At 40.4% G+C, this 25,255-nt stretch overlaps 1 protein-coding gene across 4 annotated transcripts in view; it reads left to right on the top strand.

Annotated features, from left to right (window-relative positions):
• Positions 1-25,255, top strand: part of FSTL5 (follistatin like 5) — a 328,628-nt gene that overhangs the window by 210,584 nt on the left and 92,789 nt on the right. For all 4 annotated transcript variants that reach the window (XM_083755622.1, XM_083755624.1, XM_083755623.1 and 1 more), the window contains one exon: positions 18,461-18,627. In XM_083755622.1, coding sequence (XP_083611748.1) covers positions 18,461-18,627 — 167 coding nt within the window. The remainder of the gene's footprint in view (positions 1-18,460; positions 18,628-25,255) is intronic.

Raw genomic sequence — 25,255 nt, forward strand, 5'->3', positions numbered from 1 at the left:
ATTTGTCTAATCCCCCTTTAAAACTATCAAAGCTAATAAGGACATAAACTCAGGTTACGTTCATGTACATAAATTCTGAGCCACATTTGTTCTAACTTCTGTGGGATTTTTTTAAATTCCCAGATGGATTTCCTCTTCAGAGCTTGATATCTCTAAAGCATCCTAGCCATGAATGCCTTTTTTGAAGAGGGGCGTCCTTTGTAGGCACTTCTGAAGAGAAATTCTTTTGCTTTCTGGAGTGCAGCAGATTGCGTCAAATTATGAGTAGTTTCAAAACATTTCCCAGGGAAGAGTGCTTCTGGCCTTTCACAAGAGCCTCCCCCTCCCTCTCCTGGCAAATCGCTGCTTTGATGGACCATTCAAAAGGTATTGCTTGTGGCTGAAACACCTACAAGTTTCTGCTGTAGAGGTTGCACCTTAACCTAATTGTAGCCGGTCTGTGTCCTTCTCTTCAGCATCCCACTTAAACAGCCCTTGAACCATTTCCTATTGTCCAGTCAGAAAATATCTTCAGGCACAGAAAAGTTATAGGATACAGCACCACTTTTGATGTATTATACAACTTCTTCTAGAAACAGTATTTCTCCCCCCCCCCCCTTTTGCCACCTTATTTTAGTCTCCTGCTTCTAGTTTCCTTCACAGAATCTTAGAATTGTAGAGATGGAAGGCACCCAAAGGGTCATAGAGGCCAAGCCCATACAATGCAGGAATTACAGCTAACTTTCCTTCTCTTTGCAGTTTATTTCTATTTCCTCATACCATTGCTCCCAGTTCTGTTTATAATTTAAGCAGAGCTATCTCATGATTAAAATTCAACTTGCCACTTCTGATCCGCCTGAACTTTATATAGTCACAGATATGGTGGTAAAATAGCATTATTAAGATGGAACAACACTTTCTTGTTATTAGACAAAAAATGTTTAAAATTGAATTTGTATTTTTTTAATTAATGCTGACACTGGGATTCCCACTATGCAATCAAGCCCCCCGTTTCCTGAACTCTCTTTGTGTTTGTTACACTAAAATAATGCAAGCATATTATGCATTAAATTTCTAAATGTCACAGAATTATGCCAGCCTAATTATGTTCTCCATCACGTATGCTAATTTGGTTGGTTCTTTGCTTTTGTTTCATTTTGTTTCATATAATTAATTAAATTAAGTCAAAAGTCAGTATACAGAGGTTTTTCCCCCTCCTGAGTTTTTAATGTATCTGTTGACGGGTGGATGACCTATCTTCATTTTTTCATAGCTCAAGTTACTTGCATGATTTCTGCATGTGTCACCTGGTAGTCTGCATATGGTAATCAGCCTTGCCATCATGCCTTATTGACTTAGTTGAATACCTGAAAATGGGAAGCGAGCTCAGGAATCTTAAGAGGGGTGGATTTATGATGCTTCAACACATGACAGAAGTACTACTTTGACCCCATAAAGTCAAGCTAAGTGCTGTTAGGTGTGTTCATTTTGCAGTCTCCCATTGGGTTTTTCCTCTTCTTTCAAGCACCTGCATGTGGGAATGTTACATGGGAATCGATATCCAAATATAGCTTTTATTCCAGAAATACGACCTAAAATGTTCTAAGCTGGGCAATATTGATATCCTCATGTAACATTTCCATGTATAGATTTTTTTTGTGGTTTTCTGTAAACCACTTTGATGGTTGAAATGCAGTTAAAACATTTTATGAATGAATGCATAAATGAATACCTTTAAGAAGACTATTGGTAAGCACAAAGCTTTAGGTTGGAATAAACCACAAAGTGTGTTTTTTTCTTTAAAAAGAGCATGATTTATTTTTTTTAAAATGTAAACATTACTTCCCCCCCCCCCCCTGCAGCCATAGGATTATACTTTTTTGGGGGGGGGATCTATGTGTCCAAATACTTATACACTTAATTTCTTCCTTCCTTGTCAAGTTTTCACTCCAGAATCAGCTTGGCTTTCTATCCAAACTACATGTAAACCCAAATTAAATCAATACTGTGTTCCTTGTGTAAAGCTAACCAAGGGATAAAAACTGTGGGTTTGTATCCAGTGAAGTTGTCCTGTTTACACAAGGACTTCCACTTGAGGAACAGAACTTCCCTTTTCTCTCGCCATCCACTCCACATGCTCCGTATCTTTGGAGCCTTCATATGGAGGTGCTCGCAGGCGAAGGACAACTATTGAATGTCTGGCAGTGCTGCAATTTAAATGGAAGGCATACTCCACTTAGACAAAACTGACGTTCCTAGCAGGAGCACAGAGAATTCCACTTAGAAGGAGAAGGTGTTCATTTAAGATAGCTATCTTCATATAATAATCAGAAGTGTTTGGGGAGATGTGAGAGATGGAGTTGAATTGCTTGATCTTGTATTTGCAATCAGATAAAGAGAACTTCAGAAGTGCTTCATTCCTCTATACTGAATTACAGAGTGGCATGGGACCTAGAAGGTTGATCTTTACTCTGCCCTCCCAGATAATAAAGGATTGAGCCTAGGCACACAGACATTGAAATCTCTTGCACTCCATTTCATGACTATCTGTCTATAGAAAACTCTCTGTGTTTATTATGCTGATTTGGGACTTTCCATATTTACCATACGTTGTAGTACACTTGCTGTTTTTGTAGTGGATTGTCTGCACCTTGTCACACATGTCACTGCAGTTAGCAAGTGACTGTGGGCTTTCCTTTCCACACTAATGGCAGGTTGTACTTGAATTGAGAAAATTTCCATGGCTGTAGCCCAACGTACTCTTTTGTTCCTCCAACCAGAAAATGCCAAACGTTCTGAGTATGTGCATGGGGATAGCCCTTAAAAAAAAAAAAAACCAATTCCCTGTATTCTGGAATTCTAATGTGGGAGTATAGAAAATTAGAAGAGGACCTATGTGTCTGATGTATGGTGGCTGGCCCTGGTTATTGTGATACATTTTTGTATTCAGTTTATGATTGTTGCCATGGGCCGTACTTTGACTCAGTAAAGTGGTACCTTGGGTTAAGTACTTGATTCATTCCGAAGGTCCATTCTTAGCCTGAAACTGTTCTTAACCTGAAGCACCACTTTAGCTAATGGGGCCTCCTCCTGCTGCCGCGCCGCTGGAGCACGATTTCTGTTCTTATCCTGAAACAAAGTTCTTAACCTGAAGCACTATTTCTGGGTTAGCGGAGTCTGTAACCTGAAGCATATGTAACTTGAAGCGTATGTAACCTGAGGTACCACTGTACAGTCGTACTTTGTATCCCAAACGCCTTGCAAGTCAAACGTTTTGGCTCCCAAATGCCACAAACCTGGAAGTTATTGTTCCGGTTTGCAAACGTTCTTTGGGGCTTCCACGGCTTCCGATTGGCTGCAGGAGCGTCATGCAGCCAATCAGAAGCCGTACTTTGGTTTCCAAATGTTTTGGAAGTTGAACGGACTTTCGGAATAGATTCAGTTCGAATTCCAAGGTACGACTGTATCATCATCCCTATCTGCCATCTCTCCTCTGAACTGTGCTCACAAACTGACAGCTTGCACCAGTCAGAAGGAAGTGGTACAAAACAAATGTCTCCCAAACTACACCCACCAACCCCACCTGTTCCATGCAGAAACCAGGACAAAACTTGTACACTTGCTACACAAATGAAAATATTGGTGATCTATTCTGGATCCTTCACAAAAGTTGGTTTTTTAGTGGTAGAGGCAAAAGTAGCTTTTGAGTACATTATTCAAGGATACCAGCTGAATAGTGATGATGCCATGTGGCATCATGTCATATAGTCAGGGGGTGAGGGGAAGCAGAAGCTATAGCACTATACATGGTAAATGCGGAAAGTCCTATTAATGGGATGCTTTCTCTGTACTGACTTCAGAGGTTTGTGTTTTCCTTTGGCAAATGCCCTGAACTTGGAACGGTTTGTGCTAGCTGTGAGATAAAAGTGCTGAACATTTTGCAAGCTGAGATGTTTAAATCGTTGGAAGGCTAAATACGACTTCTCCTCACCTGCGTTGAAAATCTTTGCCAGTAAAGTGGTCTCCCAGATGCTTTATGGAGCAGCGATATGGGGCAAGGACCCAAATGCCAACAAAGCCTTAGAAATAGTGCAGAACAAATTCCTCAGGAAAGTGCTCTCGCTCCCCAACGGGACTCCAGCTGCTCTTCTCTGTGTTGAAGCTGACGTGACAACAATACAGGCTAGAATTGATCACCTGTGCTTAAATTATGTGAAAAGACTTCAATTTCTTTCAGAGGAGAGATTCCCTGCAATGTCACACACAGAACAGAAACAGACCAAATGTTGGAAGAATGGTATCCAACGCCTCTTGTTTCAATATCAATTACAAGATTTTCAGGTGACTATGAAGATGGACAAGAGGCACTTAAGAGATTGTCTCTTTAGCTCCGATGCAGAAACGGATCTAACCACGATGGCTTCTACTAAGAGTTTGCCATGGTTCCCACTTATTAAAACGGAGCATACCCGGGCCAGTTACCTGTCAAAGCTCCCTCTTGCCGTGCTTAGAATCCCTTTCACGGAATTACGATTCCAGTCGATGCCCTCAGCGGTGTTGGATGGACACTACAGCAAAGTACATTATGAAGAGAGACTTTGTCTACATGGGCAACCCTGTGTGGAGGACCTGTGCCACTACTTATTGCAGTGCCCGTTATATGTAGACCCAAGAGATTGATTCATAAAACCCGTTTCCAAATGGAACTCACTTGAACAGGGTGGAAAGGATGAAATGGCTGCTGAGCAATACTGATGACTTTGTAACTTATAAAGTAGCACTCTATGCGTTGGCAGCTAAGAAGATCGGGGGGGGGGGGACTAGATAAAATAGTGGTCAACTGCAAAGGGGATTCGGATATTTAATTTGGCACACTTTACTAGAGAATCTTCTGCTATTCTGTTTTACGCAACAAGCAATCTTAGTAGTTGTGACCGTGGTTTATATTGTATGTGTGGTGCCTGAGGATTTTTATGGTTATTGCTGTTTTTCCTTTTGTTATTTTTCTGAATGATGCCATGGCCTTTGGCTAGCACAATAAAAGTCTATGATGATGATGACTTCTCCTAGAATGATACCTTTTCTGCTATACTTGAACATGTGTACCCAGAGCTTAGTCAGAAGTGACATAGATGTCATGACTGTGGGTATGTGTTCCTACAGTATATACTTCACCTGTCCGTTGCCTGTGTCTGTGTCTGTGTTTGGGGTCCTATCCCTTTCCTGTTTTGTCTTTGAAGAGATGTTCAAGGTGCCTTCTAAAAAAGGACATTCTACTAAACTGTGATACACTGGAATTTGGCTTGGGGAAGTAAAATGTACACAAACACACAAACCTGTCATTTATGCAAATTTATATCCCCCCGCCCCATTTAAGAGGATATTTACATACACACACACTTGGGATAGAGGCCTGAGTACTGTGGCTGTTATGATTGAAGTGGGATATTTGTGATGGTAAGGATCTCTATTCCAGCTTCTTGGATGGGGGAGGAAGACAGCTGGCTGAGAAAAATATGCAAATAAAGAAAGAACATTCCAAAAAAGACTCTCTAAGCATATTAGCTTAGAATAATGAACATTTAATATTTTCTGGAAGGCATCCAAAATGTTCAAAGTTTTTATTGGGTTTGTTTTTTGTCTTCATGTATGGTTGATCTTTTCTGTTTTGTTTTGAAAATGCAGTTATTGCCTGCAATACATCATTGGATTTGCACTTGAATTCTGAATCCCTTATAAAACAACAATGTTACCAACTTTCCCCATTTGAAATAATTATTTGCTGGCTCTTTGTGATTCAGATAATTGCATTGGCCTCTAGCAGTGGCAGCAATTTGAATTCCCTATAGTCTATCTCAATAATAATTCTTTAGTTTTAATGCATTCAAACGAAAGAGTTTCTCCATTGCTTGCTTCTCTTTTCTCTTTTCTTTTTTTACTCCAACAAAAAAATGTTGGAGGCAATTTGTTCAGTCACATTCTTAACACTTAATTCCACAGCAAAATTTATGGAAATCAGTTGTGAATCTTATGCTGATTAATATGTTTGTGACAGGTAGAAACCAGGGGGGAGGGTGTGAATCTCAGAAAATATTTAGAAGTTGCGGGGGTGGGGAGGAGAGTTTGTGCTCTAACTAACAAGCTGCTAATTGCTGGAGTGTGTGCATCCTTTTCTTCTAGGTTTGGGGAAGGACCAGATATCTATAAGATATGCTTATAGAAGTGAGATAATGGGCTAGATTTGTGTTAAAAGAGCAGCATTTGGGGACTGTGGGACATTTGTCATTAGGGAAGTGTGTGTGTTAAAATTGTTCTAAACCTTTATTATTTACGACTTACATTCTTAGAAACTCTTTCATTTAAAATACAGAAAATATGTAGGGACGCGGGTGGCGCTGTGGGTAAAACCTCAGTGCCTAGGACTTGCCGATCGTATGGTCGGCGGTTTGAATCCCTGCGGCGGGGTGAGCTCCTATCGTTTGGTCTCAGCTCCTGCCTACCTAGCAGTTTGAAAGCACCCCTAAGTGCAAGTAGATAAATAGGTACCGCTTTATAGCAGGAAGGTAAACGGCGTTTCTGTGCGCTGCACTGGTGCTGGCTCGCCAGAGCAGCTTTGTCACGCTGGCCACGTGACCCGGAAGTGTCTTCGGACAGCGCTGGCTCCCGGCCTCTTAACCGAGATGAACACGCAACCCCAGAGTTGGTCACGACTGGCCCATACGGGAAGGGGTACCTTTACCTTTACCCTACAGAAAATATGTAAAACTTTCATATTGCAATCTTAAGATAGTGACTAAGTTATTGCCATGCAATGACAGACAACATAGTTTTAGTCCTGTTTTAAATATGTTCTTGTTTCATGGTATTGGCAAAGGTAGTTGGGCATTTACACAATCAACAGTATATCCTCACATCCTAGGTCAGCCTTCTCGCAGTCTGCTGCACTCCAGATAGTTTGGACTCCAACTCCCATCAGCCTCAGCCAGCATAGCCAATGGTCAGAGATGATGGGATTTGCAGTCCAGCAACATCTGGAGGGCACTAAGTGGGGGGTGGTTATCGTAGAGCATGGCATTCCCCATCTAGACTATGCTATGCTATACAACCTTGAAAGGTATTAGAAGGAAATCTGAATGGATTGTAATTTGGCACCTAAAATTTGTGAAGTTTACTACAACAATAAACTTTATATTCCAAATGTAAATTGAGGCTTGGTTTTATTATTTCAATTAAAATGTTTATATTAGGGGATGGGCATTGCTGTCATGAGTTTTAGGATTGAGTAACTAGCCACATAAGCTTGTTACGAATGAGAATCTTGGTATATGTTTTCTGCACGTCTATTTGTCTCTAGCTGCATCGGCTGCATCTCTTGACAGGACCCCGAGACTTCCATCTTCTCCCTATTGACATTTTGCTGAAAGAACTATTGCTGTACCATCAACCTTTTGTCTGGAGACTGCTGTCTGGACAAGTGTCTCTTAAGAGCCCATCTTTGTAGTTTTGTAATAAGTCAGGAGTTCAATATTGATTGATGGAAAGTTGCCCATGCCCCCTCAGTGCCTGAAATGTATTGCCTATGCAGTTCTTCCTATCTTTTAACATGGCAAAAAAACAAAATCAAAAACCAGAACCCAGAGTCGTAGAGCAGCAATAAGCTAAGCCCCTGTTGCTGATTAAACAGCACCATACAACTGGAGTTTTACTATTGTTTATGTATGATTCTTGATTTAATTCAAATATGAAGCTTAACAACAAATCCTGTTAAGATTGTGAAGTATTTAGCCAACCATTGTTTGTTTAGTAATAAAATAGATCATTGTATATAGGGATTTAGCATAGCTCATACTCTAGAATGAACAGATTAAAAGTTGCTTTATTTGTAGATCCTTTTGTTGTAAGGAGGCTCCTCTTCTATAAAACTTATTTCTCTCATTTGTGGTCTCTCCTAATACAACAAAGGTAAGAAGGCATTTTGCCTTGGAATCTAAAACAAGTTTACATATGGGTGTTGTTAAGAGGGATTTTTTTCCATCTCCTTCCTTCTGCAATTCCAACCCCCCCCCCAAAAAAAAAACCCCAACTCCATGGAGTAGGAGGCTGCTAGAGGGTACTGGAAACTTCTGTGAACTCATTTTAGGTTAAACTGATATTAGGATTTTGACTGATTACTCCCCCTGGACTCCTACTCCGAACCTCTTAAGACTATTCACTGTTTTCTGAGATGTAAGAGGGCATCATTTTCCATTCCATCCTGTAATAATCACATGCAGCACTGTTTCTGTTCTTCTGGAGTTGTTCTTCCATCTTACTGCCCACTGCCACAAAATTACGCAACTTATGTAATTAATTATGCAAATTGCATAAGTTATGTTGTGATGATGTCATTCCGTCCCATTCATTTTAATGCAATGAAAACACAGTGTAGATGAGGGAGAATCTAATCAGTTATGTGCCATTTGTAGGCTGAAAGCATAGACAACAGTGAATACCAATAATATTTGTTCTGGGCATGGAACGAATAAGTGAACGTTGGCAGTTTCCAGGCCTGTTTCTGTTTTCATTGGAATTCTTGAATATCTCTACCTGCTCTGAAACATCGTTAAAAAGCCTGTGCAACTGAGCATCATTTCTGAGAAAGAGAGGGTGGAATTTATCAACACCTTTAGTCAGTTCTGACCTTTCCAGATGTCATTGCCAATTCCCTTTTACCATGTTCAAACCCAGGAATGAGAACCTGAAGACTGCCAAGTGTCTTTGGACTCCAGCTGCTATCACTGCCAGCTGGCATGGCCAATAGTCAGAGGTGACAAGAGTTTAGTCCTTCAACATCTGGAGTGCCATGGGTACCCCACCCTGGTCTAAGTTGCCCAGCCATTAGATTTGCCTGTATCCAGTCTCTCCACAAACTTACTGTTCCTATCTTCAGTCTGGGTTGTGTACAGATACACCATCTTGAAAGACCTACATTGGCTACCAGTACATTTCTGGGCACAATACAAAGTGTTGGTGCTGACCTTTAAAGCCCTAAACGGCCTCAGTCCTGTATACCTGAAGGAGCGTCTCCACTGAGACACTGAGGTCCAGCGCCGAGGGCCTTCTGGTGGTTCCCTCGCTGCGAGAAGCCAAGTTACAGGGAACCAGGCTGAGGGCCTTCTCGGTAGTGGCACCCGCCCTGTGGAACGCCCTCCCACCAGATGTCAAAGAACAAAACAATAACCAGACTTTTAGAAGACATCTGAAGGCAGCCCTGTTTAGGGAAGTCTTTAATGTTAGACACACTATTGTATTTTAATTTTTTGTTGGAAGCTGCCCAGAGTGGCTGGGGAAACCCAGCCAGAGGGGCAGGGTATAAATAATAAATTATTGTTGTTATTATCTAGTAGTTAGAAAAAAATATTTCTAAGCTCAGCAAGGTGACAGAGCAGTGGCATTCTCAGAGTACGACAGAGCACTCTGAGAATCACTCTCTGCTTTTATTGGGTTGAGAAAATAATGTTTGAACAACTTCATAGGGGTTTTCAGTTGGGAAAACGAGTCGAGTGTCTGGCAGGGATGTACAAAGTGTCATACTGTAAGGTGAGGGGGTTAGAACAGGTGAGCTTTGAAGGATGCCTTCCAGAGCTTGATTTCTATTTATTCTGGGAAGGACTTCCCAACTTTTGACTTTCAGTACTATTTCTGACACTCTGTGTAGCTGCAGGCAGCTTGCTTATTTCTTGTCTGCTAAATAACACTGATAAAAATGCCTATCTCTGTCACATGAGAGTTGGGGAAGGGGGTAAGAAATCACTTCACTGTAGGTTGAAACTGGAAATGTGTTACATTACGTTATCACGGTTTCCCTTTCTGTATTAGCCCTTTTTTATCACTCCCACTGGAAAGAGGAGCTACAGTATCTAACTGCAATCAGTGTCGCTGCTTCTTTCCTCCAGACGGCTGGCCCAGAGGTGTCTACCTTTCTGACAAAAACAGAGTTTAACATATATACATATGTTTTGGCCTGATGCCTAGAAAACAACAAAAACTCTCAAAGTCAAGTTGGCTATTTTGCATGAGGGAAATTTACAAACAACAAAAATACGCTTTATGGTTTGTAAATAACCTCAAATCTTCGTCCATATGTAGAAAGCTCCCTGTAAACAACTGACAAAAGAAGCACTTGCATGATTTTCACACATGACAGTATATCCTGGTGTGCTTTTTCACTCTGCATCAGTGTGCGCCTTTGCAGTGAAAATAACGTGTGAAGCAAACCTGTACATCCTTATGACTCATTTTCCCACTTCAGTTGCATCTCCTCCGCCCCCGCCTCCTCCTCCTTCTTCTTCTTATTTATACCCCGCCCATCCGGCTGGGTTTCCCCAGCCACTTTTGGTGGCTCCTAACAGATTAAAAACAGAATAACATTAAACATTAAAAACTTCCCTAAAATTCTCCATTCCACCTCCATTCTGCTCATTCCAGCAATAGGTTGATCAGAAGCACCACAGAACAACCATGAGGGAATTAAATTGAAGTGTAATCCCTATTAAACTGCTTGTGCAAATATCTTTGCATCTTTAATAAATATTGTGGTGCTTACGTCACAAAATTGTTAGGATGAACCCTATACACATTTATCTGGAACTGGTGGGAGCAACCCTCACTTACCTGTGAGTAAAGCTTACTGAATTCAATGGACATTTTATCTTGTGTACACACCATTAATATATTTTAAAATATACCTAAAATATGCAGAAGTTTTGTATATAAATGGTTAGTGATTTATCTTTGTGCCACTAAATAATTGAAAATACACACTACTAAATAGCATATAGATGATCCTATAGATGCTTACTTCAAGAGTGCAATCAGACATTATTCAATGTAAGCATTCAGAGGACTGCAGCCTTAATATGTTATGTGAATATGTCCATTATTACTTTAGGTTTCGGGAGTTGCTATAAGGTAGAATGGAAAAATGAAACAGGGTATATTCCTCATGATGAATTTATGGATTGATTTGAATAATGAATAAATTCCGGATCATTCCCTCTGTTAATGAAGACTTTTTTAAAAAAGAATGAAACTAAACTCATGTCTTCCTGCTTTGCCAGCATATTACTCTTACATGTCCATCTTGTGAAACTACTCTGGGTATCTTCCAGGACCAACAGTAAAACAAGACTGAAACATAGTTTTAAAAGAAAAATAATGAGGGGGTGCAAACTACAGAAAGAGGATTTTAAGCATGGGGAAGAGGGGAGTAGATGGAGAGTGCAGAGTTTGAAATGAAAACCCCAAAAGGAAGGAAGGAAGGAAGGAAGGAAGGAAGGAAGGAAGGAAGGAAGGGAGGGAGGGAGGGAGGGAGGGAGGGAAGGAGGGAGGGAGGGAGGGAGGGAAACGAGAACCAAAAATAGTATGTATGGGACCAACACCATATTTAGAGAAAACCGGATAAAGGATATGTGGGAGTGGTTTGGGATTAGAAGAAGGAGGATATAGACTTTAAGAACAATGCCTGAGGTTGTCAGTCGGTTTAGCCAAGGATAACTCATCAGTGCAAGCTTGTGGGACTGTATGGAAAGATAAAGACTGTAAATTAAATGTATACAGATAAGGGACAATTCAGAGCTGAGCCTGTGGCTTAATATTTTTGTAAGGAAGAAAAGGTTGCTTTTGAGGGGTGATCCAGGCCTATTTTCTTGCTCTCAAAGCCATCTTTGTTATATCTGGACAAAATAATGGTACTACAGGGCCTTAGCTTTTCATTGCACATGACTTTTTTAGTAGTTAAAACTATCGGGGGGGGGTGTTGTTTTGCTTTTGAGATTCACGCATATTATACAATGGTAAGGGTAAATAGGTTAAGTGCTCCCCACAAAAGCAAAGAGAATCCAACAGCAACTATATTTTTTGCCATCAGAAAGATGTTTGAATCTCCAGTGGATTATAGCTGCTGTTCCTTCCTTGAAGCACTGAAAATGAGAAGCTGGAGTTACGCACACACAGACCACTTGATATAAATAACTCATAGAACTCTTACACCTTAGCCTGCATCTCTGCTTTGCCCTAAAAGACTCACTAGTACAAACACTCAATAACAACACAAACTCTTTCTCCCCAGTGGGGTTTTTTCTTCTTAAAATGAAGCAGTTGAGAAAGCAATCATTTCAAATTATAATATCTATACTATTTTAAATCTCCTTACACAATCCAAGCATGGAATATTTTTAAACAAAATAATTATGGAGGAAAACTTTTTGTTGCAACTTTGAATACTTAGGCTGCATAATTTGAGAACTGAGTGCTCATGTCTGAATTTTTTTAAAAAATATTCTCATTTATTTATGAACTGTTTTTTTAAATTTAATTGCAAGAAAGACATTAGTAAGGATCGGAGAGATCGTAATATTTCAAGAAATGTATTCTGGATGTGTACCAGCCCTAAATATTTGTGTTGGAATATCTGTCTGAAATGCTGGAATTAACATGTAGGCAGTACAACAATTCTATGGTACATGGTTGTCATTCAGATGGTGCTGGGATGTGTAGCAGGTAGGATGTGTAGTCTGAACACAGGAACCATGGGACAACCTTTGCTGCCCCTGTTAGGGTATCATGTCAGCATATTATAACACCCTGCACAGGTATATATTGGTAAAGCATCATGCATTCATGCTACTGTGTCTGCCAAAGCCAGTTGCCAGCTAAAATACAGTACCGGTGTAATGCTATGAGATAGCACAAGAATGGGGTAGAAGGTTACAACAGAGTAGGGTCATCATGTGCCATCTTGAAGTTTTCTGATCATTGCAGAGCTAGCTATGTGGTCAATGTGTGCTGCTGGGTGGTTATTTTCCACAGTACCTTTGTATACAGAGGGTCACCTGCATAATTGGAATGAGCATTGAAAACAAAAGGGCACTTGTTGGCATCCTTCTGTCTCGACAGACAGTGGAGTTCACATCCAGGCATGAAGTCAAATCACTGTGTTAGCAGCACTGAAATAACCTCCCTGGGGCTCAAGCCTGGACAGTGCGTCCTGGGCTGCCCAGATGAAAGACACACACACACCCCATACACATCGGCCTCACTGATGTGGTCCAAAGGAAAGCAGAGCAATACCTTTGGCACCAGCTTGGCTGCAGGTGTTGCCAGAAGGGGACATAAAAAGCACCATCCAGCCATCTTAGGGACTCCGCTCCAGATTTGTGTAGGGTTTACTCCTTAGCCTTTTCTTCTCAAGGCAGCAGTTCAGGATTAGAGTTTTCCTTCTCCTAGATGGCCTGGTTGACAAACCCCACCTGCCCCTCACTTCCCACTACAGCAGGTGCTTCTTGACCATTGGATCCACTATTGAACAAAAAATATTGCATAATAAATACAAATAAAACCTCTTCATCTAGAATATGTGATGGATAGGGAACCTGTGGTCCTCCAGGTGTTGCTGAACTACATCTCCCATTATCCCTATGCTGGCTATGACTGATGGCAGTTGGAATCCAACATCATCTAGAGAGTCACATGTTCCCAACCCCTGCTTAGAATATGGAGGTGTAAATCAAGGTTGGTTTCCCTGTAGTTCACATGGATGTGACTTGCATCTCCAAAAACAAACAAGATAAAGTTTCATCATGCAGACAGAAAACATTTCCCTTCCTATTTATGTTCTTTAGGCCTCGTTCCATATTGTGACACGTGGTTGTTGTGTTTTTTTAAAAGAAACTTAACTCTATAGCATTATGTATAAAATGCATTTTTAACACTGCACTTGCCTACTCGCCCTACTGCTTAGTCCATTGTGTTCAATGGGGCTTACTCCCAGGTAAGTGGATATATGATTGCTGCCCAAAGCTTTATTCCCTAAATACTTTGATTTATATTTTGATTCAACTGATTGGAGAATATTAAGTTTCATCTGTTCTCTTCTACATGCGTTTAAAAAATGTGTTATGTTTCTTGTTATGTGAATCTGAACAAAATGAGTTGAAAGTGAAACTGACATTATACACTACTGAAGGAGCAATAAAAGGAAATAAAGATCATATGCAATAACACTGTACCTTTATCACAAATATATAAAATTACACTAAAACTACAAAGGAGCAAAAGGTAAAAATTATCCCATCACAGCTCTTTGTTGTTGTTGTTGTTTTATTTCAGAGTTTTATGGTTTTCTCATTAAGAGTTTGAAACTTGCTGTAGATTATATGCAAAGGATGGTTCTATGTCGTTTGAGGAGGTTATTGCTTTTAAATTACATTCTAAATAGGCAAACAAAATGAATACAGGTTTAATGTGGTCTTAATTCTATCTAGCAAGCTCCAGTCTGGATAATGTTCGTTAGCTCAGGCTCAAAGGGGTGTTTTGTGGCTGCAAGTGAATAAATAAGTAACTGAATGGGAAGACTCAAAATGTATAGTTGTTAATTAAAAAGCATATTTGCCATTATACATCCTGTGGAATATGTTCCCGTTTTAATATTTTATTAATTGAAATGTAATATATACAGATGTTCATATATTCACTTTTTCTTTCCCTTGTCTCTTCCCCCTTCCCTGCCGCCACCAAAAGAAAAAAGTTTATTCTGCTTTTTCTCTTAGCTACTTGTGGTTAAGTGATAAAGTATTTAAGAACTGGAATGGTACCAATGCTACTTTTCCATTCACTATCAGTTTTGTGCTGTTGAAACTTTGGACAATAGTCTGATTCATTTTTTTTAGATCACAGCCACTCATGACTTAACTAAATTTCTGCTTAGGAAAAATTGCCAATAGTTGGTGTGGCAAGCAGATATGGAACTGATGACAGTAATTGGAATAGTTGAGCCATGTATCTTTCTTTCACCTTTTTTCCAGTGCAATGGTTTATGGCTTCTTAATGCACCCGATAAAGACTGGTCTGTTCAGCTCGGGAAAGTTTTTAGCAAATGTAACATAGGCTTCAAATCTATATCTCATTGAAATTTGAATCTCATTGAAATCCCAGCCACACAACAGTCTGATGGATTCTGCCCTCAGACTTGTCATAAACCAGCCTTGTACATTGCATACTTGTTGCTGCTACATCTTGAGCTCACATGAACAATGGTTCCATTCTGATGTCTGGCTCAATGTCCTTGTCAAATACAGATCTAGTCTACAGTAATTTTAAATAGTTCCACTCAGAGCCACCATAGTCATTTGTTATTCCCTGCTCCTGACAAGAGAATTAGTCAGTGCTAAATGTGCAGGATTGCCAAAGGACACCTTCTTAGTAACTATTTTTTGTTGGTTATGATATGTCTAAAGATACAGAGATGAATGTGTGTCTTCCCCTCCATAGATTCAGCACTGGAGTTAGTTGCTGATGTGGAACACACATCATTTACTTTTTGTGGTATGTAATTAAAGGTTTTGAACCACTTTTTTGTTTTTGAAGAATACAGCACAAGCAGGATATCTGTGAATTTCTTGCTGTCATGAAACTAAAATCTTGCCATTTTTTCTTGCCAGAAAAAAGGTGCCTTTCATGATGCAACAAAGCTTTTTCCCTACCCAGAACTAGTGGACTGTTTGTTTGATGCTTCCTTTTGGAAACACATTAGACAAATGTGCTATCTCTTTAATTGTGCTAATTACAAAGTGCTCTCTTAATTTGGCTAAAAGGAGCCAGTTAAGGATCTTTCCATGTTCCTAGATGGATGTTCTACCCCCAATTGAAAGATTAATGCCTGCCTTACTTGAGACTAATTTGTTGTTTGAGCAATAATGAAGTAACTCAAAGCTCTTTGTGGCTCCTTTAGGCCACTTGTCACAAAACATTTATTGCAGAACATTCCTCTTAAGCCTACTAGGGCTACTCTAACATGGATCACTATCTTCATTATTTGCTCAGTCTACCCGATGTTAAGCACTTTTAATTTCAGTCCCATTGATGTTAGTGGAGATAGAGACCATGTGATTCTGTGATTCTATGTTGGGCCAATTTACAAACCATGCTTTGCAAAGATGTACACCCTCACACATCTTCTCTTGCCCTTCTCATGCATGAATCCCTCTTTCTTTCCATGCTTTTCTGAAACCATAGTTTAGTGTTATAGGGGCACGGGCATGAATATGGTTAAAGCCAGCTAAGATTCCTTTGTAACCATGGGTTGAAGTGGATTACCAAACAAGAATGATGAAGGGCTCTTGGTTAGCTTTAACCATATTGGCAATAATGTCAAAGTAATGCTGAAACATGGTTAAAGCACACAATGGAAAACAGAAGAAATTATTGTGCAAGGAAAATGGGAGGGGAGGAAGCATGGGTCTGCAGCTGTTACGTTTGAATGGAGCCAAAGTGTTGAGCATATGGTTACATCACCTATTAAAATCAATAGGAATTCTATACGTATGTGTCAGGGAACTGCCATCGGAGCCAGAGGCGGAGGGAAGGCTCCAAAGCAATGCCGGAGAGGGTCCCAGTAGGGAGAGAGGCAGCCCATCTGCTGGGGAAGGAAATCAGTGTAACACCAGTGGTGAAGGGGGGCAGATGGGGGAATCGGAGAGGAGGCTCCAGGACTCTTCACCGGAGACCAGTGGGGAGAGCACGGGTCCTCCGCTGCCCACACCCTCCCTGCGCAGAAGACTTCCGCGCAGGGAGAGTAGGCGGAGACTTGGCGTCAAAGAACTTCTTTGCTGGAAGAGGTTCAAGAAACGCCCACTGACGGATTCTGCTAGCGACTGAAACAGCCACGGGTGAGAGGCTGTCCAAAGAGAAAGGGTTCAACCAGGCAACCTACGCACGAGCAACCCCCTAGAACCATTACAGCATGTAACATCATGAGTTGTGCCAGCTTCCTATTTGTCCTCTTCCTTGCTTGCACAGTGCAGCTAATACAGCCAACCATGAAGAGCTCTTTCCATTGTTGGCTGGTAGGCAGCCCATATCTAAACAGCCCCCATGGCTCATCCCCAGAAAGATGCTTAACTGAGGAGTTACAGGGGTGTGATGAGGGTATGGCAATATTTTGTTGCTAGATGTTACTCTGGATTATTTTTCAGTGTAAAATAAATTTCTAAAAAAAAAGGCAGTAAAGCCAATAAGCAAAAACCATCAATAACTCTTCTTGACAATGTTTGCCATTTTTATTGTGAATAGTCCATCATCTATCATTGTATTTGGTTCCAGTTTACAAACCCTTTACATATTGCCACATAGCTTAGACATATGAGTTGTAGCATGAGCTTGTCATCAGTTTCTGGTTTTCACAGTGAGATGAAAAGTCATTGGCAGTAGATTAGTCCATGAACGATGTCCAAACTTTGAGCCAATTCAGATGTTTGCAGGAACACGTTGTACAGTCAAACATTCCACAGTGCCATGTCAGACATGGGTTTTGAGACAGAATCATAGAAATATAGACTTGTAAACTATGAGGCTCATCTATTTCAACCCCCAGCAATGCAGGAATCTTTTGCCCAGCATGGGGCTCAAATCCGTGACCCTGAGATTAAGAGTCTCATGTTCTACTGACTGAGCTGTCCCAGGTTCATCCCAGATAGGAGTGTTCCGTCAGAAGATTGTACAACGTGTCCCACTGAACACTAGACTCATATTTTAATGTCTAGAGACCGAAACAGAAAAACATATGGTAGGGTCATGTTGACTATGTGTAAGGCTTATTTTAGTTAAGTGTGCTCACTTTCTAATGAAGATGCCCCATCTTTGCAAACCAGATTTTAATTTTATTTGTTAGTGTTATTTAGGGGTATGATGATGGCACCAATGATTATTGTTCATCAGCCTAGCCTATTGCATATAAAGCAATGAACGGGTTGAGTCTACTATTAATATCAAAAGATGTACACAGGCCAGTGGAGCTAAACCCTCTGGCATCTTACTTCCTTGCAGTCCTCCGGGCATAGGGCAGTATATAAATTCAATAATAATAAAAAAAATGTAATCCAGCTCAGAAGAAATGTGCCTAAAGTGATGGACCACCAGGAAGTAAGGTGGTATATAATCCCCAATGATATACTTCTTTTGATTTAATAATTGACTTCCTGACCCTGCTTTATTTGTTGTGAAAGGGGCAGATTCTTGGAGCAAACCTACATGGTTGCCATCATTATGTCTAATTTAACTATAAAGGGTTATTTAAAAAACAGCTCCCCTAAAGTGTTTGTGCAGGTGCACACACATGCCATGAGTATGCTTATCCAGAAGGGCACTACAAAAATATTGTCAAGGTGCTCAGATATTTGACAATATATTTAATGTACTTTTGGAGTTGGTGTGCCATGTTCTTTGCTTTTGAAATTATTTCATGTTAGAAGGCTCTCTTCTTACCAAGCAATGCTTGTCAGTCAATCTAATTGAAATGTCATGCTGACCTTTTATTTGAAACAGTTCTATTTCCTGACTTCATTTGGAAATTATTTTGCCTTTAAGTCAAATTAAAATCTTAAAGCTACCAGGGTGCAGAAACCCTGTATGCTAATTAACTTTAAATGCAACGTATCTTTTACAGAAGTAATTCAACTGAGTCTGCCAGAAGATCAGAAAATAAGCATCACTGCAGCAACAGTAGGACAAAGTGCAGTTCTAAGTTGCGCCATTCAGGGGACCTTGAGACCTCCTATCATCTGGAAGCGGAACAATGTCGCTCTGAACAACTTAGATTTGGAAGACATCAATGTGAGTGATAAAGGACTCTTGAGCTACTTAATAGAGTCATTATAAAACCTTTGCCATACAAACTAGAGCAGTAGCATTTGTCAAACTGACAACCGCTCCTCAGTGTTGTTCCTCTTCTGACACATGAGTGACCTCCTGTTCAGGTCAAAGGGTCATGCTGGAAATGTCTCTTGAAATTAAATGACGGCTTCCGTTTTCAGATGCTGAACAAAAATGCAAAATATAAATTCTTGCCCATTGGCAATAGAGATTATACAATTCTCCTTTTTTTTAAAAAAAAAAAAGAGAGAGGGAGGAATGAGGTAAAGGATTGAGGCTAAAGAAACAAATGGATTCACCCCATAGAATCCAACAACACCTTATTTAATTCAAGAACTGGCTTGGCTGTATTCTTGCTGGTACTGTGTATGAGGTTCCATTGTTTGTGTGTAATTTCTGTCAGGTGAAAAGGGCATACCTTTGTTATCCTGAGTGTTGCTAACACTAAATCATTACTCAACTAGGCAAGAAGGTGAAATGGTCAAAAAAATAACAAGATCTGACAATATACAGTGGTACCTTGGTTTTTGAACGTAATACGTTCCAGAAGACCGTTTGACTTCCGAAACGTTCGTAAACCAAAGCATGCATTTCTGGAAGCATTTACGTCCGGAAAACTCAATACGGAAGCCATGTGACACGTTCGGCTCCCGAAAAGTGTTCGGAAACCGAAGTAGTTCCTTCTGGGTTTTTGGCGTCAGAAAGTCTAAACGTTCAACTTCCAAGACAATTGAAAACCAACGTACTACTGTAATAAAGAGCACCTTGTTAATTGTGATCAAGGTGCCTGATCAGTAGGGGGCTCGCTACCATTTGCTGGAGACTCCTGCTCCTCATCCTTTCCTGTCACTGCCTGTGTTCACCTTCCATCTCCAAGTGTGGTAACTTGTCAATTAACGCAATGGTCCAGATTTAGAGGAACCAATAGACTTGCAAGTTTGACAACGTGGCTGCTGGGAACAAGAACTGGAGCTCTTTGTTAAAAACTTGTTGATTAAAGGGTCCTCATTGGATCCATAGTTTAAAAGGTTGGTGCATAATCCGGCATATTTCATAAAATATTTTCTTCCAGGAAGACTGAATAGCAGCTGCCACATTATTAACTTTCTAAACTTTTTTGTAGTACCACCAGCTATTCTTACATTTTCAAGCTTATCTATGTAATAGTACGAGCAAAAACAATCTTATTTTTTTTATGGAAACATAGCAGGATCCCAAGGGATGCACAAAACCTTTCCCTATCGGCTGCATTTTAGTCATGGAGCTGAGACATCAAAGGAGCTGAAGTAAACAATGTGAGATTCAGATCTCATACTGCAGTCTGTTTGGCCTGCCTAAACTTCACTCCATGGGGTCTCATGAATTGTTATGAGAGCTTGGAGAGAGATTAGAAATAGGCTCTGGTTGTATACATACCATGGAAGTTAGGCTGAAAATGTGTTACAGCCTTTTTAGGCAAGGCTGAAAATGTTCCAAAGCCTTCATGAGGCCTATTATCTCATGTGAAAGGGGGGCATTTAGAAACATTTGGGGGGGCTGGAAAAAGTGTGTGTGTGTGTGTGTGTGTGTGTGTGTGTGTGTGTGTGTGTTACAATGAAGTGCCAGAGTTGTGGCCAGTCTCTCTTTTGCAAAGGAGTCTGTTGTGTTACAACTATCATGACAAAACCTCATGAAATATATGAGAAATTTTACAGACCCTCCAGGATCCCAGCAATTTTCACCCCACCTACCCCCAGCTCAAAAAGCCGAAAAAATCTTGGTTGAATATGCAATTTCTAGGTTGATGAAAATACACTGGGGAATGTGGCTGTATTTTCGTCATTTGTTCATATAATACCAGGGTCTTTAAGTATGTGTGTATCTTTCATAACCTCCCATTCAGCAGAATGTTTATTACATTTGTTCATTAGCATCATTCTTGTTCTGTGTTGATGGCCAGCCTTAACTGCATAGTTCAGTCTTGTCAAGGAAGAAGCTGCTTAACTGATCTTTGGCCATAAAGGGGAAAAATAATTTCTGCTTTTAATAGCACATGCACTGAACAACTCAAAAGTTTGTGGCAAGGCATAAAGAGACCATTAAAAAAGAGAAAATGATACATTTACTTTTGTTTGCTTTAAAATTATAATGCACTGATTTTTTTTCCCCTTACAACATATTCTTCCCATATTGCATATATATTTTCTTTATGGTGAGTTGGCACTTGCATGGGTTTTTTGCACCCTGCTGCCCCATAAAGTAGGATACAGTATCTATCTGAATCCTACCAAATTTCAGATGGATTAGCTATGGTAGCTTTCTGACAAATACAGCCTTTATACTGTTGAGGTGAGTTGAAAAAACAAAATTGTTTAATCTCCCCATGTGTTTTGTGGGTATTTGGTTTGAAAATAGAGAAGTGATAGAGATGTCCCTAAGAAGGAAACTTGCCAAATTTCACAGGGATAGGCCCAGCTGTGTTTGTTCTGGGCATGTTTAAAGCTTTGTTTTGAAGGTAGGATTTACCTACCTCCCTGTGACTTTGTTTTTGAACATGATTCAGTTGCATTATGTAGATGCCGCCAGGTGGTAAAATCACAGAGCAGCAAGATTTGAGGAGCAGGCTGGTGTAGATGTTGGAAAATCCCATCTTGCGCATCCATACCTCTTGCACCTCACACCCTCCAAGCTGATTCTGCTTCTTAGGGAGTGAGAGGGGGGCTTCTCACTCACATTCTGTCCTTCATGTGTACATTAGGATAAATTCATTCTAAAATGTTGGTGAATTTTCATGAGGATTTTCATTTTAAAAAAACACACACCAAAAAAATAATAATAATACAAACTGAAGTGGAAATGTGGAAAACTAAATTTAAGAATGGAATATGAGAAACCAAAATCAGTATGTTCATCCATCCCTACCTTCTCAGGTATTCACCAGCCATTTCCTACTCTAATGAGTGGCAAAGCCTTCACTGACTTTAATAGATCTGGATTTTACCAGTTACGCATAGGCAGAAATTTCAGTATAGCGATTCATGCTTCAAGTCAAACCCTGTGCGTGTTTACTCATGAGTAAATCTCAGTGATTTAAAAGTGACTTAGAAAGCAATCCAAACCCTGATCTGCCATGTGGAATGAGTTTTGCTGTGAAAGAGCTGTCCCTCCACCAGACTCCATTGGTGATGCCTTGCTGCCACCAGAGGTCCCAGCTGTGCCCACCAAAATCATAGATGGTTAGAAGCTAATGCTGGTGACATCCCCACCACAAGGCATTCCGGGTTGGGGAGGGTGTGAAGTTGGGGTGACCAAGGGCCTAATGGATCTTCAGCTAGTAAAGGGTGGTGATGGGCTGCATCCTAGTCTTTGCTGTGCAATCCTGGAGCTGGTGCAGCAAAAGAAATTAGAAAACCATCCCGTTCACCTTTAACCATGGCTGGTACTAGTAGCAGTGAATGCCATGCTGGCTCCTAGCTGAGAGTTAGCATAACTCCCTTACTCCCTGGTAAATATGCATAGGAGTGCAGCCTTGATGTTGGCCAGTTAGATTTTAATATAGTTCAGGTTGCAATCTGAAACACACTAATTGAACGCACTGGGATTTACTTCTGAGTAAACATGCATATAATTGTCTAGGCGCAGGTGCAATAATTACAGACTAGAAAGGTGGATTTCAATGCATTCTTATGAGCTGAGGGTATTTTAATCCGCTTTAGTGTTTGTGAACAGATGACAAAGGGGTTTTAGTTAATCAGGATGAATTGAAGCGGACTTCAGTGATGTTGTATGTACAATATAGGTGTGACACTGTCAAGGTGTGCAGCTGAGCTGCCTCTTTTACATGTGGTTATAGCCTTTACTGCTGATCTGTAGTAAATTAAATACTCTGCTAAATTTTTGACACCTATTAAAACTTCCAGCTTCGGAATCTTGCACTCATAGCTGTGATGAAGTCATTACTTTATTTTTTTCTCCCTAAATAGAAATTAAGGCCCAAGAGAGCAGCCGAGTAATTGGATAGGTCCACTGAGGAGAATTGTGCTTCTAAATTGCACTGTGGAACATGAATGTAGCACTTAAAGATACGGAACTTCAAATAAATGCATTCAGAGAGAATGTGGTGCACTGTGGTTTATGCAGCACTTTAAATACCAATTCATTTGTTGCACTTACTAAGGCAATTTCAGCACTCAAAAAGCCTCAGCACTGGTACAATTTCTTCTGTCTCCAGAGGTGGTGTTCTTTGTTCTCACCTCTAGCTATATTATGAGCTATGGTGTATTTGTTTAGCAGTGAGAGCTGATTCTAAATCACAGTATACAGAAGGTGGGGGGAAGTATTTGTCTGTATTTTCAAGTATAGAAAGTCAGGTGGAATACTTTCAGTAAGCATGCCAAGATAGCGGAAAATAGACTGGCTATTGGATACAATGGAATTAAATGCATGTGATTGTATCAGCTGCAAGAGTGCAACACATTAGAGAAGGCTGGTTTCATTTTTAATGTTTTAACATGTAGCCATAGGACTAGTGAGGAGCATCAATGACCTTGTTAGAAGTAAATGAAGTGTTGTCATTTGCTTAAATAGATTATGGGTTTTGCCACTTCAGAAGTGAGGTAGGAGGTGAAGAAGTGTCATATTCACTTGTCAAAAGTCTTCTGTAGTTTTGGACTATCTATAGTAAAAATGACTTAATATTCTGTGTGCTGTCATGATCTTGAAGATTAGTCAAGGGAGCCTTCTGACACAAAGATAGGGGGCCTGTAGCCCTCCAGATGTTGTCAGACTCCAACTTCCATAATCCCTGACCATTGTCTATGGCGGCTGGGATCGATAGAAACTGTAATCCAGCCACATCTGAAGGGCCATGATTTTCTCATCCCTAATCTAATTTGTACTAGCCATGGAATCAGAGTTTCCTGTGGTTGCATCCTAGCTGTGCATGTGAACCCTCTTTATTTTCCCAAATCCTGTGTACTTCCAAAGGCAATTTAATAACTTTTCTGCTTGGGCAAACAACCAGGCCATAAGTGGGAGTTAGTTTATCACATGTTTATAATATCATTCGAAATTGTTTCATACTGGTGTTGTTTTTGTATGGTTGTTTACAGTCTTAGAACTTGGGGCTAGGTAAAGTCCTATTTTATTGCAGTCTGTTTACAGTATTTCATAGAACTGAATGGGGCTGAGGGCAATTTTGCTCACAACTTTCTGCATGACCCCTTGGTTTTCTGAATCACTACTTGTTTACTGAGTCATATAACAGCCGGGATTCCTATTTTTAGTGATGCTATAATGTGGTTTGCAGCCCAGTCCTGTGCATGTCTGCTTGCGTATACAGCAAATCCCTCAATGGAACTTACTTCCAGTTAAAATGTACGAAGGCTTGCAATTGTACAGTGGAATCCAATGCATGCTTACTTAGAAGAAAACCTCACTAAATCCCGTGTGGTTTACCACCAAAGAAGTCTCCGTAGAATTGTAGCCTAAGAGTTTGGGGGTGGGGAGAGAGAGACAGAGAGTGAGAGTGAGACCCCCTTTTCCATTCATTCCTTCAACCTATTGGCTCACACTAATATTTTTTATCTGAAGCCAGAAGGAAGATCCTGAAGATCAACAACATCCTATCTCATACCAATATTTGAACTAATATGATTCATCTGGACTAGCAAGACTTTCCCTAGCTAACACAGAAGTTTCTGAATCTATTTCTAAGCCAGTGGTTTATTCCTCTGAAATGCCAACCTTTCTTTTATCTTTCTTATGTCGCCTCCCCCCAACTCTGTTTTGTTTAAAAATAGTTTCTGATACTGTAGGCAATTATAAAGCTAATTTTGTCCTTTTCTTAAACAAAGCAGAAGCTGCCTCCTGATTCTGCACATTTGTTGTTGATAGTCCTCTACACAATTATGCCTTACTTTGATGCCTGTTCCCTTTGTTCTATTTTTAAGCCCTGTAAAGTCAATAGAGATTGACTGTTCTTGCTTCTGTAGAAATGTTTGGCATTTCAAGAAAAAGGAAGCTAGAGAACCCATCAAGGATTGTTTCTTCTTTTTAGGAGACAGTTTGTATTCCCAGAGCTACACTTTCCCCAAATTATTCTTTGGAAAAACTGTTCATTATTTATTTCTATTACCACTGTAGCTTTTTCTTGTAGCTTTCCCCAGAGATTCTACAACACTTCTTTCATTTGTGCAAGCTAGCTTGCTCTGGGTAAAAAGGTAAAGGTAAAGGTACCCCTGCCCGTACGGGCCAGTCTTGACAGACTCTGGGGTTGTGCGCCCATCTCACTTAAGAGGCCAGGGGCCAGCGCTGTCTGGAGACACTTCCGGGTCACGTGGCCAGCGTGACATCGCTGCTCTGGTGAGCCGGAGCCGCACACGGAAACGCCATTTACCTTCCCGCTGGTAAGCGGTCCCTATTTATCTACTTGCACCCGGAGGTGCTTTCGAACTGCTAGGTTGGCAGGCGCTGGGACCGACCATAATTCTTATACAAGGCTTTAGTTCCACAAAAAGGCCAGCTTTTTTAAAAGACCTGAAATTTCCTTTAAAAAGCCCCCCCCCCAATACCTTCTTTCACCTTACTTAAGGTAAATAGCATGTACTAC

The sequence above is a fragment of the Podarcis gaigeae genome, assembly GCF_964106915.1.
Source record: "Podarcis gaigeae genome assembly, chromosome: 9".
NCBI classification, from domain to species: Eukaryota; Metazoa; Chordata; class Lepidosauria; order Squamata; family Lacertidae; genus Podarcis; species Podarcis gaigeae.